This window comes from Numida meleagris, chromosome 2 (assembly GCF_002078875.1).
Source record: "Numida meleagris isolate 19003 breed g44 Domestic line chromosome 2, NumMel1.0, whole genome shotgun sequence".
NCBI classification, from domain to species: Eukaryota; Metazoa; Chordata; class Aves; order Galliformes; family Numididae; genus Numida; species Numida meleagris.
In genome coordinates this window covers 64,414,770-64,430,583 of record NC_034410.1, presented here as the reverse complement: position 1 = coordinate 64,430,583, position 15,814 = coordinate 64,414,770, and the positions used below count along the sequence as shown (strand labels likewise).

The window sequence follows — 15,814 nt, the reverse complement described above, 5'->3', positions numbered from 1 at the left end:
CTCATTTCTTAAGTTTTAAGGATTTGGAGGTGAAGATAGGTTCAACACTAGAGTTGCAAGATGACCAGGCCCAGAGTGCTGGCATGCAGACGTACTATATACGGAATCTTGTCTGAAAATAGTCAGCTGCAGTAGTCATCTGTGCTTCTAGTCCTTGCTCAGATTATGTAGTTTTGTCAGTTCTGTAAATATGATGTTGATACTCCAAGAAGCAGAAGATATTAAACAACAACAAAAAAGAATGATTCATGCCATCATGTGCCATTTTTGTGTGCGCTCTATTTACAGATTTGAAAAAGACACGTTTAATAATTAACTCATTAAAAGATTAATTTAATAGCTTTTGGTTTTCTGTTATTGCTAAAATTTGATCGCAGAAAATGTTTCAGTTCACTTCTGGTCCTCAAGCTGTGCTGTTCCTTCTCCAGGAGAATTGGAGTATTGGGATATTTCCAAGGAGCAAGTCAGACAAACACATGATTTAGGCACGGTAAAATGTAGTGTTCTATGCCTTCAGCAGATGACAAGGTGCTCATTCACACCTAGTCTTTGTAACTGTCACTGAAAAGTCTTGTGACTGCAGGTTGGACACTTCTCATTCAGGGTCCTAGAAAACCATGAAGACCAGGTCTGCAAGGAGATGGTCAGTCAGGATACTACAAAGCAGAAAAATAAGCTAGTTATACTCAGATCAGTTTCTTTATTTTTACATATATGAACCTGAAGTTTTGTATACCTAAAACTTCTGTTTATTGGTTACAATATCTGTTGAGAATTCTTATCCTGTCGTGCATATAGTATCCTGCTGTGTTTAGAGTCCTGAATCATCACAGTTGCACTATTTCACTGGGAAATTATCTCTAAAGCAGAACTACAGTGACAGCTGTTGTGGTGTTTTCCTTTTTCTCTAACTAAAGAATTGAATTTTTAAGCTATCAGTTCTATTTGTTGCCACTGTCTCTTATTTACTGTAATGTTTTCATATGACGATACTCATATGTGCTATAGCCTATATAGAGGTCCTTTTAGATACAGTGAAATAGATTCTATTCATGATTGTATTTTCACTTGATAAAAATCAAAAGAAAGGTTTTACATTTACTCATAACATTGAGTGAAGGAAGTAGAATCAAGAATAAACTTTGGTACTGTTGACTTTCACAAAAATTGTTCATTTCATAAGGGAAATGACAACTTATGTATTTGATAGCAGTGCTGTTGGAAATTTGACTTCACAAATCCGACTGTAAGTTATTGTGATTTTCTTTCTCTGAATGCAATGAAAAGGAAAGCAATTTCGAGAGAAACTGAGACTTGAACTGTAAATGAGGTTGAGAAATTTTGCTCTTGAGAATGACTGCTAGTGGAAAATGCAGTGACCTTATGTAGCATCAAAACATGGTTTAAATGTTAATTATTTAAAAAAAAAAAAAGAAAAAGGAAAAAAAAAGGCAAAGGTGGTTTTCGTATTAGTCTGCAAAGTGTCTGTACTCTTCTTCTGTAGGGTCAGATTTTGAACTTTTAAGAATTTCACCTCTATGTACTTGCCATCTTCTTATTCATTGGTCGTGTGTAAGACCCCTAAGTTCTTGGAAACAGGGGGGGACTGTGTTCTCAGTTTCTTTTGAGCATCTGTGTGCCACAAGTCACCTGAGAGGAGCAAAGAGTGGTGTAACACAGAAGGTTTATTCCAGGGTACCTAATAGTATATGTCAGTCCATCTCGTTCAAGACTTGACCTTGACATCTTTTTTTTCTGTAAGAAGCCATACAGATCTTACCATGTCACTTGTTATTTGTTGTCGTTATGGAAACTTGACATTCTGGAAGCAGTCATCTTGACTGCTACTGTTTTGTGAGTAAAGTCCTGTGAAAATGCTGTAGGATCTTTTCAATGGACTTGAACAAAGCTACAAGACTTAGTAAAACTGTGGAAAGAAAATCCCCACTTATGAATAATGAGCTGTATTTATTTTCTCTTGTTTGGTCTGTAAGGTTTTTTGGGGAGGTTCTTCTTAGTTCTGAAAGGTTAGCTTGTATGCCTTAGAGTATAGTCAGTTAAAGATTTACGTGATATTTTCAACAGTTTAAAAAGTGTAGTTCTTTGAATCACTCTAGGTGAAGTAGCATATCTGAGTAGTAACCGTTGGTCTCACCACAAAATAGTTTTGGTCTGTCTGTGCAGGAACGATTTAAGATTGATCTTCAGCAAAACCACTAAGAGAAGACAGATATCAAAGATCTCTGAACTTTTTGTAGTTCTTTAATCCAGCGGCAAGAGTGTGAATTTAAATTTGATACCTGAGATTTAAAGGAATGCAGCTTCTTTTCTTTTTTAAGGCATTAGAAGAGAGAAGAGGTTATTATGTACAGCAGTAATTCTTAAGCTTTTTTCTCCTTGTCTGAAACTCTGCAGTTCAGCTTTAGAGTATAACAGTTTCATAGCAGTTTATTTTCCAAAACTATTAAGCTCTTTAGTTCTATTTTTCTCTAATTTGCTATATGTTCAAAATACTTATTTTATCCTAAAAATCTGTAACACCCTTGCTACAGATGGAATTCAAATAATAAAGTATTTCAATTTAATAATTTGAAAGTAAACTTAGTCTGAGAATAAACTATTGTCACGTTATTGCACTCTTTGTCCAGTAGGTGTTGCTGTACATACGTAAAATAGGAGATTTTCTGAGTATAAAACTGTATCCACGCTTAATACGGTATTTTGAATAACTTTTTCTCTATAATTTGCTTTGCGTTCTCAGTAGACTCCACAGAAAGTGGTAACTACAAACAGGAAGACTATTAGTCAAACCACGTTTTTCTTTAACTGTAACTGTCTCATGCAAAGTGTGCTGATGTTCCTCAGTTTTCAAAAACGTGAACTGTCCATGAAGATGCTGATTATTTTGCAGTGTCTCTTTTTTCAGTTAGTTGAATTATTTCTAGAACATTTTCAGCAAAATGCTGTCTCTAAATGCATGTGCACACAAAAAATAAAGTTTTAAAAAAACAAACCATCTCCTTTACGTGTTGTAATTCTAAATTGCTCTCATTCCAAGAAGCATCTGTCCCTTGGTATCGATATCCTTCTCTGGGTAGCTTCCACACTGAGAAAATCATTTCTTCATAGAAATTTGGTGCACAATTAGACTGTGTACGTTTTAGCTCTCATTCCAATTTTAATGAGAATAGCTTAATTTCATGAAGTTTGTATTATTTGAGCCACTCTGGGACTTGTCTCCAGCTTTGTGTCAAATAAACATTGATCCTCAGAATTATACATTAGCACACTGACCAACCGGAAGTAAAATGTATTGATAGGTATAGTCTTTGCGAGTTCAAATAGCGTGAGTTAATTTTTATAATTACATCACAAACTCAGTGATTGGTTTTCACTTCTTCACATTGAAACCCCCTTTTTTCAGAATTATTTTAACTGTGGTTATGAGATACTTACACTTTTCAATTTTCTCATTTTCACCAGACTGCTGAAAAATCTGGCCAAATGGAAAAATCAAAGAAAAACGCTAGACAAAGACAAAATGATTTCAAGGTATGTTATGGGAAGGAAACATTACTTTCTTTCGTTTACCCTTCCTAGCAGGACGCTTAAGCATCACCACCTTGCAAATCAGATTTCTTAAATCATGCGTGCTCTTATACCTCATCCTTCCAGACTCTCTAGCATGAGAAGCCTTCTGTAAGTCGTACATTACAAGGTGCTATGTATAACAAGTACATAAATAGCTGCTTAAGCATTTGATAGATCTTTTGTGTTTGATTTTTCTTTCCCTTCTTCTGATACAGAAAATGATTCAGGAAGTTATGCATTCTCTGGAGAAACTTATCCGTGGAGCCTTGCTTCCATTCAGCCTCAAAGAAGGAGAATCAAGACAGTATGGTGGCTGGGAGATGAAATCTGAACTTTCTGGCCAATGGCTAACACATGTTATCCAGACAGTGAGGTAAATAGAGCTGTTGGCCTACAATACAATGTTATTCCTAGAATGTATATGTTTTAAGACGGGTTGTTTTGTTTGTTTCATTAAATGCTCTGAGTACTGAGAAGGTTAATTTTTTCAAAAACGGAATCACAAAAAGTTGCTTATGGCAGATTTAGGATTCTGAGTCCAAGTTAATTCATGGTGTCTCATGATCTTATTACCTAATTATATTCTCCTTTTTTTCCCCAGAGCACCTAGGTAAAAGTTTGAATAAATAATTTGCATGAAGTGGGATTTGATTCTTTAGGGTAGAATTATTAGGAAGCTTTGTAATTGTCATCTTCTCATCTTCACATCTCTGCCAAAATGGGTAAAAATAACGTGCCTCTTACTATAGTGTCATTCTTAAATTATAGTTTACTTTCTTACTTGTCTTATGAAAGGTGATACTTCTGCCTATGGTGTTGTTATGTTTACAATTGTTTGTTTATAAACTTTGTAATGTGCATGTCATCAATTACAAAACGTCTCGGTAAATGTACAGAATTTGCTTCCATTTCTTTGTGGAGAATATAAGCATCATCATTATCTTTTGGAAACTCAATACCTGGATTTGATACTATACTTTTTACCTGCATGTTTCAAAGATAATAACAAGCAAAACAAAGAGTTAGCTATACCCTTCCTCTTTATTATCTTACACAAATTAACTCATATGTAGTTAACTCCTACTACAAATGAATCTAGTGATGATAAATGCCTTTTGTTCAGTCTGTTTACCACTTTCCAGATGCTCACACCAACAAAGCAGATAGACTCTTCTGAATATTCTACGTATTGCATATAAATGTCACCAGCTGCAAAGTTATGTAGTAGCCTAGGTCTTATTTTTATAATTCCCAATGTGTTTTTATCATGAAGCACGTGTTAGGATCCTACTCTTTTTAGTCATTTCATAAACAATTGTTTTCTGCTTGTATTTGAAAAATTATAAAATTTTGACAAATTACAAGGAGTTGGAATAAAATCTGTGCAGTCTTAATTTTTCTGTTTATATGCATCACACAAAGTGGGGTGGTTATGCAGCTTTGTTCCTTGTATCCACTCTGTCATTGCCCGGTTTGAGTAGATTCCAGAGGACAACTTGGAGCTTAAAATAAGATGAAGCCATTGCCTACAAGACTTCATCCTCATTGTAGGGATAAAATGGTAAGTATGTTAGGGTGAGTTATATGAGAAAAAGTGAGGGTTGTGAAAGCCGTGTGCTTCCTTGAGAATGGAATCAGTTCTAAGTACAGGACTTTTATGCAGTGTAAAGTTGCTTAAACTTCTCACAGATGGCTGCTATACCCTGTGTTTCATGGATGACTGAGATAATGCAGATTTATGAAATCTACTAATTCAGTAGTTGTGCTGAGCTGATAGCAGTCAGAATCTGAATAACGTTTTTGGAGTCAAGCCATTGTGGAGTTGGAATGCAATTAGCAGTTAATGATGGTGTTTCGAGGATTTATGCCAGCTTGCAGATGGATTACTGGAAAGGTTCCCCTTGTTATTGAACATATTTGCTTATGCTTTCGTACTGCTGTTTTTTGGCAATTTTTTAGTGTCTGAGCTTTGTTCAGTATTAGCAGTAGGGGAGACAACAACTGCATTTGAGTTGTTCTTGTTTACACATCCAGGAGTTGGATAAAAGCAATAAACTTTACTTTGTACCCATAACTAACATCTGTGAACAACAGTCATTTAGTTAAAAGCTAAAATGCTATTTCTTGTAAGCAGGTATTTGTTGGTATTTCTAAAGGGAAAAGCGGAAGTGAATCTTTCCATCCTCAGCTGCTCTATCTGGTGGCTTAAGGCCAGTCCCTGCTGGCAACAGAACAGTTAATGAATTCACTCTTCAATTGGCAGTAGCTGTATTTTGGCCCTTGAAATGCGTATACCATCATGACCTGACACGTGGCTACATCACCATTTATTGCACCTTGATGGCTGTTATTGTTTAATACAGGTAGAAATGCTTCAGTATCCCAGGTGTAGACCTAAAGTTTATTGTATACATTCATGTGAACACAGCAAAAAAGGTATCTCTGCTCCAGAAGGAATCTTAGATTAAAAGATGAGATGGTTGCAGGAAGGCAGGTGGAAAAGTGCAAGAGTTGACATTATTGACATTACTGTAACATTATAGGGAAAAAAAATAAACCTGTATTTTCATGCTTCTGAATTAAGCAAATAAGTAAACTTTTGTGACTGGGATAACCAGCTTTCAAAGACTTCCTGTGGATGAAGCTACTGTATTGACAGCCACTTTAAAAGGATTTGCGTAGTTTTATCAGCTTAAAAGACTTAAAGGTTTACGCTTCAGGTTAATTTTTTTTTTTTTAATTTTCTTCCCAGGCTTAGTTCTGAGTCTCTTACTGCACTTGAGATACCCAATGATATGCTTCAGATCATCCAGGATCTTATTTTAGACCTTCGAGTACGTTGCATTATAGTGACCTTACAACATACAGCTGAAGGTAATAAGACTGCATCTCTCTCTGCTTACCATATCCCAATCTAGACAGGAGTTACTGAAATATTTCACTGCTCTGAGAAAATTCTGTATTCTGAATGTTTTCTTCCCTTAATTTGACGGATACAGTAGTTGAGATCTGTCTTCTCTTAGCTGAGGCCCTTTTACGATGCAAGTGATTTATTTCATCTTGCAGCTTTTTCCATATTGGAAATACCACTTATTTTCTTTTTTGTATTCTTCCACAAAGTGAATAATTGAATAGGCAATACCCCCTACCCTCAAACCCCTGGTCCAGCTCCTACCCCTGTCTTCTACCTGGTCTTCCTTCTACCCCCCCCAACCCAATTATTTAAAAAAAAAAAAAAAAAAAGCCAACAACCCTTTAACCCTTTGTGGAATATTTTAGTTGTGGGTTTTTCTGCAGTATAACTCTCATACTTCCAGCATTAACAGTATCATCCTTGTGCTTCCAACAGTGTGCATAGCTTTTGCCATGAATGTCTGGATCATAAAAGCCAATAATACATTCTCTAAATCTAATGTGACTCCATGTGCATAAGAGGCAATTCACCTTATCAACTTGTAGTTAATTCTGAAACTTGAATTCAAGTGAAGTAAATCTTCTGGAAATAAATCTCCTTAATAAAAGTTCCGATTAATAGTTTGGCTTTTTTTTCCTGGGAAGATTAATTACCATCAATACTAAAAATATATATATTTTTAAATTTACAGTTTAATCAATTTTTTCTATTACACAATTTGTCATTATTTGTAGGTTGACATGAATCTAAGTATTTTACTCAAGCCTTAAATGTGCTAAGTGTAGGTGACTACATTCATTAAGCAAGTTTTTGAACTTTCAGTGACAACAAATGTGAAAGTCTCTATTATTTATTCTATACAATATTAATATGAATTGTATTCTTGTCTCTTAATTATTTGATTAAATCCCACTTAAGCATTAACATTATGTTTCCCATGTTAATACCAAGCTTGTCAGCCATACAGGTATACAGATTGTCTTTTTTACACACTATAGGGTAAGTATTTTTACTGTTTCAGATTTTATCATTATCAGACTTTATAAAGATTATTTTTCTGGACAGGACTGGATTAGCTGGACCTTTGGAGAAACTGTTGTTTTTAGAGAATCAGTGAAAGAACAGTTAATGGATATTCTCACTGCACTATGTAAATGGGTCTCAGATCTACCCGTATTGTATTAGTCAAAGGGCTCTTCTCGAACTTGAATCTCTCTCTGTAAGCTATCTGAAATACGAGCTGCATAGGCTATTAATGTAAGGCTCAGTCTCATCTCTTACTACATGTCATAAGTTGGTAGGGTCATTCAGGTCAATTGATAGAGCACTCTACCATTAACTATTTAAATAGGACAAATCTGCCCACACGGAGGGTTTTCTTGTTATTTTATATAAACACAGTATGCTCGAGCAATCTCTGTTCTTTCCCTCTCGTGTGTTCACTGGTCATAAAGGTCATGAAAGCCAGACTATGTGAATGCCAAATCAGACAGGGAGTTTACATGAGTGTATTTGACTGGAATATGGTGAATTATTTCAGTGAAATTAATTGCGTTTTTTTTTTTAATATATATATATATATATACATATTTGCGGTAGCTAGGAACTGGATTAAAAAACAAACAAACAAAAAAAACTATTCTAAATACATTTTATTCTCAATAAGTCTGTCTCCATGAAATGTAGAATTTCAGGATGTTGATGCCATGTCAAGCTTTTTAAATTAGCAGTTAAAGCACCAAGAACAGTGAAGACACCTTTCAGCGTGCATGAATTGCACTTATTTCTTGGCCTTGAGGAAGAGATGATAATTCATCAAAATCATTCCTCATATAAAAGGAAGTTTTGTAATATACAGATGGTTCTGAAAAGCTATTTGCTTGTGAGAAAATGTGTGTTTTGACCTGGTTTTGGCCATCTGAACTGTAAAGTTTTATCTAATTTCTGTTTATAAGTCAATTAAGCCAAAAATAAAAATAAAAATCAGCAATGATGTAGAGTAAGTGTATCCATAGTGGAATTTGTTTACAGAACAAGAGCTTTGGCTTTACGTTTTGTCATAACTCCTGTTAGGATCAGTAAGACTATGGATATTGGCACCTTTTGGATAGCGGAAGAGTTTTTCACATATGCTTTCATGTATTTTTGAAGAAAGTTGGGCACCATGCACCCTTGACCCTGAGTGGTGCTTGAGCTTCTTTGTAGTTGTTAATTATGAATATATATGCTGTCCATTTCGTCTTTGCTAAAATGCTAAGCAGTTTGTCCTGTCATTTTTAATTAAGAGCTGGAGTCCTGTCATTTTTAATTAAGAGCTGGAGTATAATAGACTAGTGACTTCAGTTCTTAAATGCAATATTTTATGTTGTGATTAAAAATTTAGAAAATAAAAACAAACCCAGAGCCTTCATAATACTCTTTTAATTTTAAGCTTTCCAGTAAAAGGTGGGCTTCATGCAGCTCTTGCCATGTATCATAAATATGCTTCTCTGTGTGGTTTCACCAGCATCCTATGTGCATGTTTCGGTCTTAGTCATTTGAGAAGGCTGAAAAGTTCTAGACTTTTAGTGCTACATGCTTGTATGCCTAGTCATTGCAGTCCCAGTGTCTGTGGTTTATCTTTTCAAGTTCAAGGAGTTTTTAATAATGAAAATTAACACCTCTTTTTTTCTTTCTTTCTCTGTCTTACAGATATAAAGAGGCTAGCTGAAAAGGAAGACTGGGTTGTTGACAATGAAGGCTTGACATCGTTGGTGGGTAAACTTGTGTGTTGTAGCCACTTTCTTTGCTAGATTTTTTTTAATAAGTGCACTGAAACTGTTCTGTATGTTCTCCAGCAAATTGAGTTAGTTTGGACTTCGTGCATACTGGTATCTATACTTATCAAAATATGAAGATACAGGAAGATTAAAAACCGAAATTTGTATTGAACAGTTACTGTGTGCACTCTCAGTGGATCCCATCACCGAACACAGTTGTTACTTTGTCCTTTTTCAAAATGTTTATTTGTACTCCTTAAATTGTTATGTCTAAAGTAATTTTAACATTAAGTGGTAATTGTATTACCAGACAGTGATATCTTCTAACAGATAGAAGAGATTTTGAAGTTAGCAGTAAGATAAAGTAGCTTCTTATGTCTGCTAAAATTAAGAAGTTATTTTGAGGTAAGTGTTTAATATTGACATGCTACCAACAAAATGAAAGCTTCATTTTGATATCTTAATACCTCATTTATTCCACAAATGGCATGAACAGGGAACACAGTTTAGCCTTTAGTCTTTGAGATGCATTGTTTCTCATCTTTCAAAAGCAGCCCTTTCTCACCTCAGGAGTGGAGTGGTTCTGACAGAACTGTAAAAAGATGGGTTTTTTTTAGTATTTTTTATTACAACATGTGTTCAGGGAGAAGTGAATTCTTTGATGGCTACAATCTAAACACTTTCTATTAACCTGGAGATTTTGCGACTTCACTTATTGAATGGTATCTGTATCTCACACTTGTGGCATCTAACTGAATGCAAGCTTCATGTTGAAAAACTCCCTGAGTGAGCCCAGTTTCTGTGAGTGAGATTTAGGACTGAAGTGGATAAAACTTTGCAGTTCTAGGGTGATTTCTAGGCTGAGAATAAAATGGCTGAGAATTTACTTCTTACATAAGTGCAGTTTCTTTTTGTTTCTGTTATTTTATACATGTTAAAAGAAAGCCTTTCGTAACTCTTACTTTACCCAACCTTGTGTTTTATTGTTTTAAAGAAAGAAGTAGTGTTTTCTTCCCAAATATCAGTAAGATTTTGAGAATTAGATCTATGTTTGCAGTATTCATTTTTTAAAAATCAAAATCAATTCAGCATATGCCAGTTCATGATGAATTACTGGATCTAAAATACAGTATAAATCTAAAAATAAATAATATACTTCTCTTTTTTTTTCCATATCCAGACTCATCTGTTCATCAACTTATGGGGGATACTACATATTAAAAAGATATATAAATAAAAGCTTTGTAAATGTGTGCCGCATATTGAGACAAGAAGTAAGATTTGGACGTAAAGATCTGTAGCTTGACTGTCTGCCCAAAGTAGGGGTATTTAAATGTATCAGTACAATTACTGCTGACCTTCAGTATGATTTTGCTGAGATAAACAATAATAGCTTTCATTGTTAAGCATCTTATTTTAGGGATAGCTTACTGAAGTAAAGAATTCTTTTTAAGGTCATAACAAGTTCAGTTCACATCAAAATGCTTCATAACTTAGTAGGCGCACTACCATGGAATTGGTCTTTAGCTGAATAAATAGGTCACTTCTCTGTTATAACGAGAAATTGAACTGAAAAGCAACTAATTTAGGAGATTGCCTACACACAATCAGCAAGTGACTTGAAACCAAATTCAGATAAACTAGTGAGATGCTTTCTGGAAATAAACAGTATTGAGTAATGGCTAAAACACAGCAAGCACCTTGTAGTTGTGACTTAAAAACAACCTGTGAAAGCAAAAAGGCCCTGTGGGAGGGAGAATTGCTTTGTGTATATTATCTAAGGGAATGCTCCACAGACTTTTTTAGTTTTTCTGATTTGCTTCTATAAATACATGTTTGAAGTTGAGTAGGAGGGCATGAAGCAGTCACAATATACATATTGTAGGAAGGGATGTTGTTGAGAATTGGAGTGTTATAACCAGATTTGTAGCTTCTCATCTTGGTTTCAGCTGTCAGTGACTTGGGCAAGTCCCTTTACTTTTCTGTTTTTCACTTCATGCATCTGTAAAATGGTCAGGAAGAGGAAAGGTCTCTGTAAAAGCTTCTGATTTTTTTTATGGTTTGGCTGTATCCTAAAAAATCTTTGTTAATAAGCATTTAACAGCTTTTTGTGTATTTAGAAGTCAGCCATGAATTCATTGTGCACAACATTATCATAGATTCCCCCTCTTGGGGCAGTGGTTGAGACATGCCAGTGGTGGTAGTTGATTATGTTTTGTCATAATAACATAATTTGTCTAGTAGAGTAGAGTTCATTGTAGCAAAAATTAACCAGTGTAAACAGGGGCCAGTCACTCTCTTTGGAGATGTGTTAGGCTTATGGCGGAAACCATGTTTTAAGAAGATAGAAAATACCGCTGCAGGAAAGAGATACAGTAAGACAGAGAGCCAACTTTCCTCTGTTTCATTACGTGCAAAGAATAATGCATCTGAGTGGATTTCTTCTCCAGAGGTGTGATGTTTTATGATGACAAAATACAACAGCAGCACTTTACTGTTGTTCTTTTTCTTCTAAACCAACTGCAAAAAATAATAGAGATGTTTAGAAATTTTGTATGATTTTCAGCTTGGCAACACTCGTTTTCTACCTCCATCCCAGCATTTGAAGAAATACAGATTACTCCTAAGCATTAAGTGGGTGATGTGCCATAAGCTATCTACTGTAGATACGAGTTTACGCAGCTTAGCTTTTTCATCCATCTCTTTGACCGAAAGAGGGATGAACTACATCCCTCTTTCATAGAACAGTGACACCTATCTGCATCATACAAAAGCTTCCTGCCTAATAACAGCAGGAGGTCTTAGAGAAAAGGATGACGTAACAGGGAAGAAAGAAAGAATGACCAGGAAAAACTGACTAATGACTATGATGCTTTGAACTCATTTGTACTTTTGAAGTGAAATTGGTACGTGCCTCAAGTCATTTGTACTTCAGATCTGGAAACCTGGAAGAAAAAAACAACAGTCCCCCAAGCCGCCTTTTTTTGTTCGCCTTCATGTGAAAGCCATTTTAGTCTACTTTTTGTGGAAGATTTTTGCTGAAATCAAATGTCAAAATAATAGATATCCGAGGTGAAATTCTATCCCAGCTTAAATCAAGGGGGTATGTAGGATAAGTTGAAAATAAAGAGCTTAACCATATAGCATCAGAATTTTTGTGTTTACTTGTTGCAATGTTCATTTTACGTGATGTGCTTATCTAGAAGCTAAAAAGTCATTTGCCTTTCAGCCTTCCCATTTTGAACAGTGCATTATCCATTCCTTGCAATCCCTTAAAACTGTGCTGGACTGCAAACCTGGAGAGGCCAGTGTAAGTTTTGACGTATATTTCTAATTTCCTTCTTCTTCTGTAAATTACTATTATGCTTCAGATCAAGAACTGTCGAAGAATGATACAGAATTTTTTTTATTTTTGTGTACACCCTTTTCACTGCTGCTAGCTTTTAGAATTTTGTTTCATATTTCCTTTATTACTTTCGTTTAGGGTTATGTGTATGGGGCAAATGGGACCTATATTTAAAACTTGAAAGCTGTTTTTTTAGAAAAAAAGTTACTAATGTAGCCATCAATGTGACTTTACTGAAATATATATATACATATGCGTATATACATATACGCATATATACATATGCATTCCCAGGAGTTACTCTTAACTCAGTCTTGTATCTGAACTACTTACAGAACATAAGTCCAGCTTTTTACTTGTATAAGAAAGCTTAATACTTTTCCAAAGCCCCGTGGACCCTTCTGTATAGATGCTCTCTCTTCTCTCTTATTTTACATTTTTTGGCTAGCTTGTCGAGTTTCTTACTGACCATTATTCAAAAGAGTCTGCAGTGCATGGTGAATACTCCTTGTTAAGATACAAAGATTTTGGAATATCCTTTGAACTTTTGCTGGAATTCCATGATCCAACAGTATTACGTATCATAAACCCTAGTATCTAAGTCCTAGAGTTCCCTTGCTTTCAGCGTTGTAACACTTCATGTGTGAGAAACTGCTTACTTGGACTTAAATTCTTTCTTCCCATTCTTATAATGGGGAATAATCAGAATTGGTATGTTAGAAAGTATTGTGTCTCAGCAGTCATTCCAACGATTTTGTTATCACTGTAGGTACAGATTTACTCAGGCCTTACATGAGAGTAAGGCCTCGTGAAGCTGTAATAATGTGCTTTTATCTTCAGGTGTTCCAACAGCAGAAAATACAGGAGGATGTGTGCCAGTTAAGCATTGGGATCATGCAGGTAACTCAAACATTTTGAAGTATGAAATTGTGCACAAATATGAACAAGCAAAAATATATGCTTTGAATCCTGCCCGGTTCCCACAAAGTAGCTAAAGTTGGTGGCAGTGTGTTGTTTCCCTTGATACTCTCTGCAATCATGCAAGATGGTTTAACTTTCAAAGTATATGGTCCTTACCTTGGTCAAATCCTCAGAATATGTGTAATTAACATGTTCTAGTATTTTACTGAACCACCGTCATCATGATTGAGACGCTTGCTGAGCTGATGTCAGTATCGATATACTGTCATAAAAGGACCAGTGCTGATTTTCCTCAACTGAAGATCTAGCTTCTAATTGCAAACCAATATTTTTATTGTAAACTTTGGTATTATTAAAAAATATATTTTAAGTCTGCAATAGCATGCTTTAGGCTTCTGAACCATCTTTATAGTATTCTCAAATAAGAAATCTTGAGGCAAAGCAAAGTTTGGACATCATTAAAAAAAACCAACCTGTTTAGATTGAACTCCTGAAAATTATTAGCAGGGCCTTCTTTGCAAATGAGATTTTAGACATATATGATGGAAATAACACCTGTTTTTTGCCACACGTAAACAGTGTGACGCATATATAAAAGTAGAAGTAAACCTTTAAAAGGCGTAAGGTAAATAAGGTTTAAGGCAGTGGAAAGCAATGATGGTTGTTCCTTTTCTAGTGACTGTAGTAAAAGTGGATTTAAGATTTTTTTTTTTTTTTTTTTTTCTCCTTGGGTTCTTACAGAAAATATCTTGCTCTCTTGTTTCTTAGGTGTTCATAGACTGTTTGGAACAATTGAGTACCAAACCTGATGGTGACATAGATACATCACAGTAAGTAAAATAAACATAACCCACTTGTAATGTTCTGGATTTGTGGGTGCAAGCATCAAATTGTGGTAACAGTGGTGGTTTTGTGCCTTCTGGTATTATATATTTCATATTAATACTTCTGTATTAATACTTTTGCCTATGGCTAGTGAGACTTTGAAATATGAGTAGATACATTTTACTCCAAAATATTGAGTGACATGAACTGATAAATATTGTACGATAATGAATGTGATATTTATTATACCAGTTTATTCAGTGAAAGGCTTTGTAGCATTCTGTAGAAGGTATGTTGTTTTTGACATGACCTTGCATTAAATGAATTGTCCTTGTCACTAAGCAATGTCTATACATGGAGACACAGCCACTGCTTTTCTTTTCTTCTCTTCAATTTTGACTGGATCTTTTAGTATTTCTGCTAAATTCATGAAAGTTTGTTCCATAGTTGCTTATGAGCCACTTGTTTTTGAGAACAAAATATTCAGAGTAGTCTGAATTTCCAAGAGCACAAATAATTTCTTTGCAAAATGCTAGAGACTTAGCAAATACTGGTACCTTCAACATGTGTTGGGAAGAGGCCAATCAACTGTGTTCCTAATGTCACTTTTATTTTCTATTTGGATGCCACTATTGGCTGGGTAGGTGTAAAAATAGAATCTGTGGCAAACCAAAGAACTTAAAGAAAGTGAAAATGCTGTAGAGAAAAGTCTGCAGCTAAAATAGTGCTGGTTGTCCACAGAGAACTTAAAGCCTTTCTAAGCATCTTCACATAGGCTGCTTTTATTATCTGGTGTGAGGGGGTTTTAAACAAAATACCATTCTTTGGTTACGATTCGTTCATTGAACTCACCATATGTCAGATAGTCAAAATCACAATGCTGCTCATTTTTAAACAATATTCCTAGTCTTTCAGTTGATGTTTCATCTCCAGATTTGTTTGGAAGCATACATGAGGACTCAAGTCTTACTTCAGTAAGTTTTGACTTCTATTTTTACAAGTTGATGTGAAACTTAGTACTTCTCAAAATTCCAGCAATGTGGTTCTTTTCATCTTTCTTTTTCTTTTTTAAATTGTTTCAGATTTTTTGAGTTTCTTTTTTTTGAGAGCAACTCTGTATTCTAGAGGCATTTTCTAGTGTAAATATATGTATACATAAGGAAATATATATACAAAAACTATAAGGACATCAGGCTTGAATGTAAGGGTATTTTTAAAACCACTGTCTATGGTATCTTAGTATACTATCTTTAATTAAGACGATTTTTGAAATTGTCGTCCTCAGAAACTAAAATGGCATCATTGAAATCAGTGAAAATAGCCCTGGTGCTAACAGAGCTGACGATTTGTGTTTTGATTAATCACCATGTTTTAAATGATAAGAACGGTTCTGGTCATCAGTTACTTTTTAAAATATGTGGAGTTACTGATATTGAGCAATGTAATGTTTCCCCAAAA

The 15,814-nt window shown here is 34.9% G+C and overlaps 1 protein-coding gene across 4 annotated transcripts in view; it reads left to right on the top strand.

Annotated features, from left to right (window-relative positions):
• EXOC2 (exocyst complex component 2) overlaps positions 1-15,814 on the top strand; it is a 128,862-nt gene that overhangs the window by 70,089 nt on the left and 42,959 nt on the right. For all 4 annotated transcript variants that reach the window (XM_021386474.1, XM_021386476.1, XM_021386475.1 and 1 more), the window contains 8 exons: positions 3,484-3,552; positions 3,807-3,964; positions 6,344-6,465; positions 9,197-9,258; positions 12,494-12,574; positions 13,451-13,510; positions 14,300-14,361; positions 15,264-15,330. In XM_021386474.1, the coding sequence (XP_021242149.1) occupies positions 3,484-3,552; positions 3,807-3,964; positions 6,344-6,465; positions 9,197-9,258; positions 12,494-12,574; positions 13,451-13,510; positions 14,300-14,361; positions 15,264-15,330 (681 nt within the window). The remainder of the gene's footprint in view (positions 1-3,483; positions 3,553-3,806; positions 3,965-6,343; positions 6,466-9,196; positions 9,259-12,493; positions 12,575-13,450; positions 13,511-14,299; positions 14,362-15,263; positions 15,331-15,814) is intronic.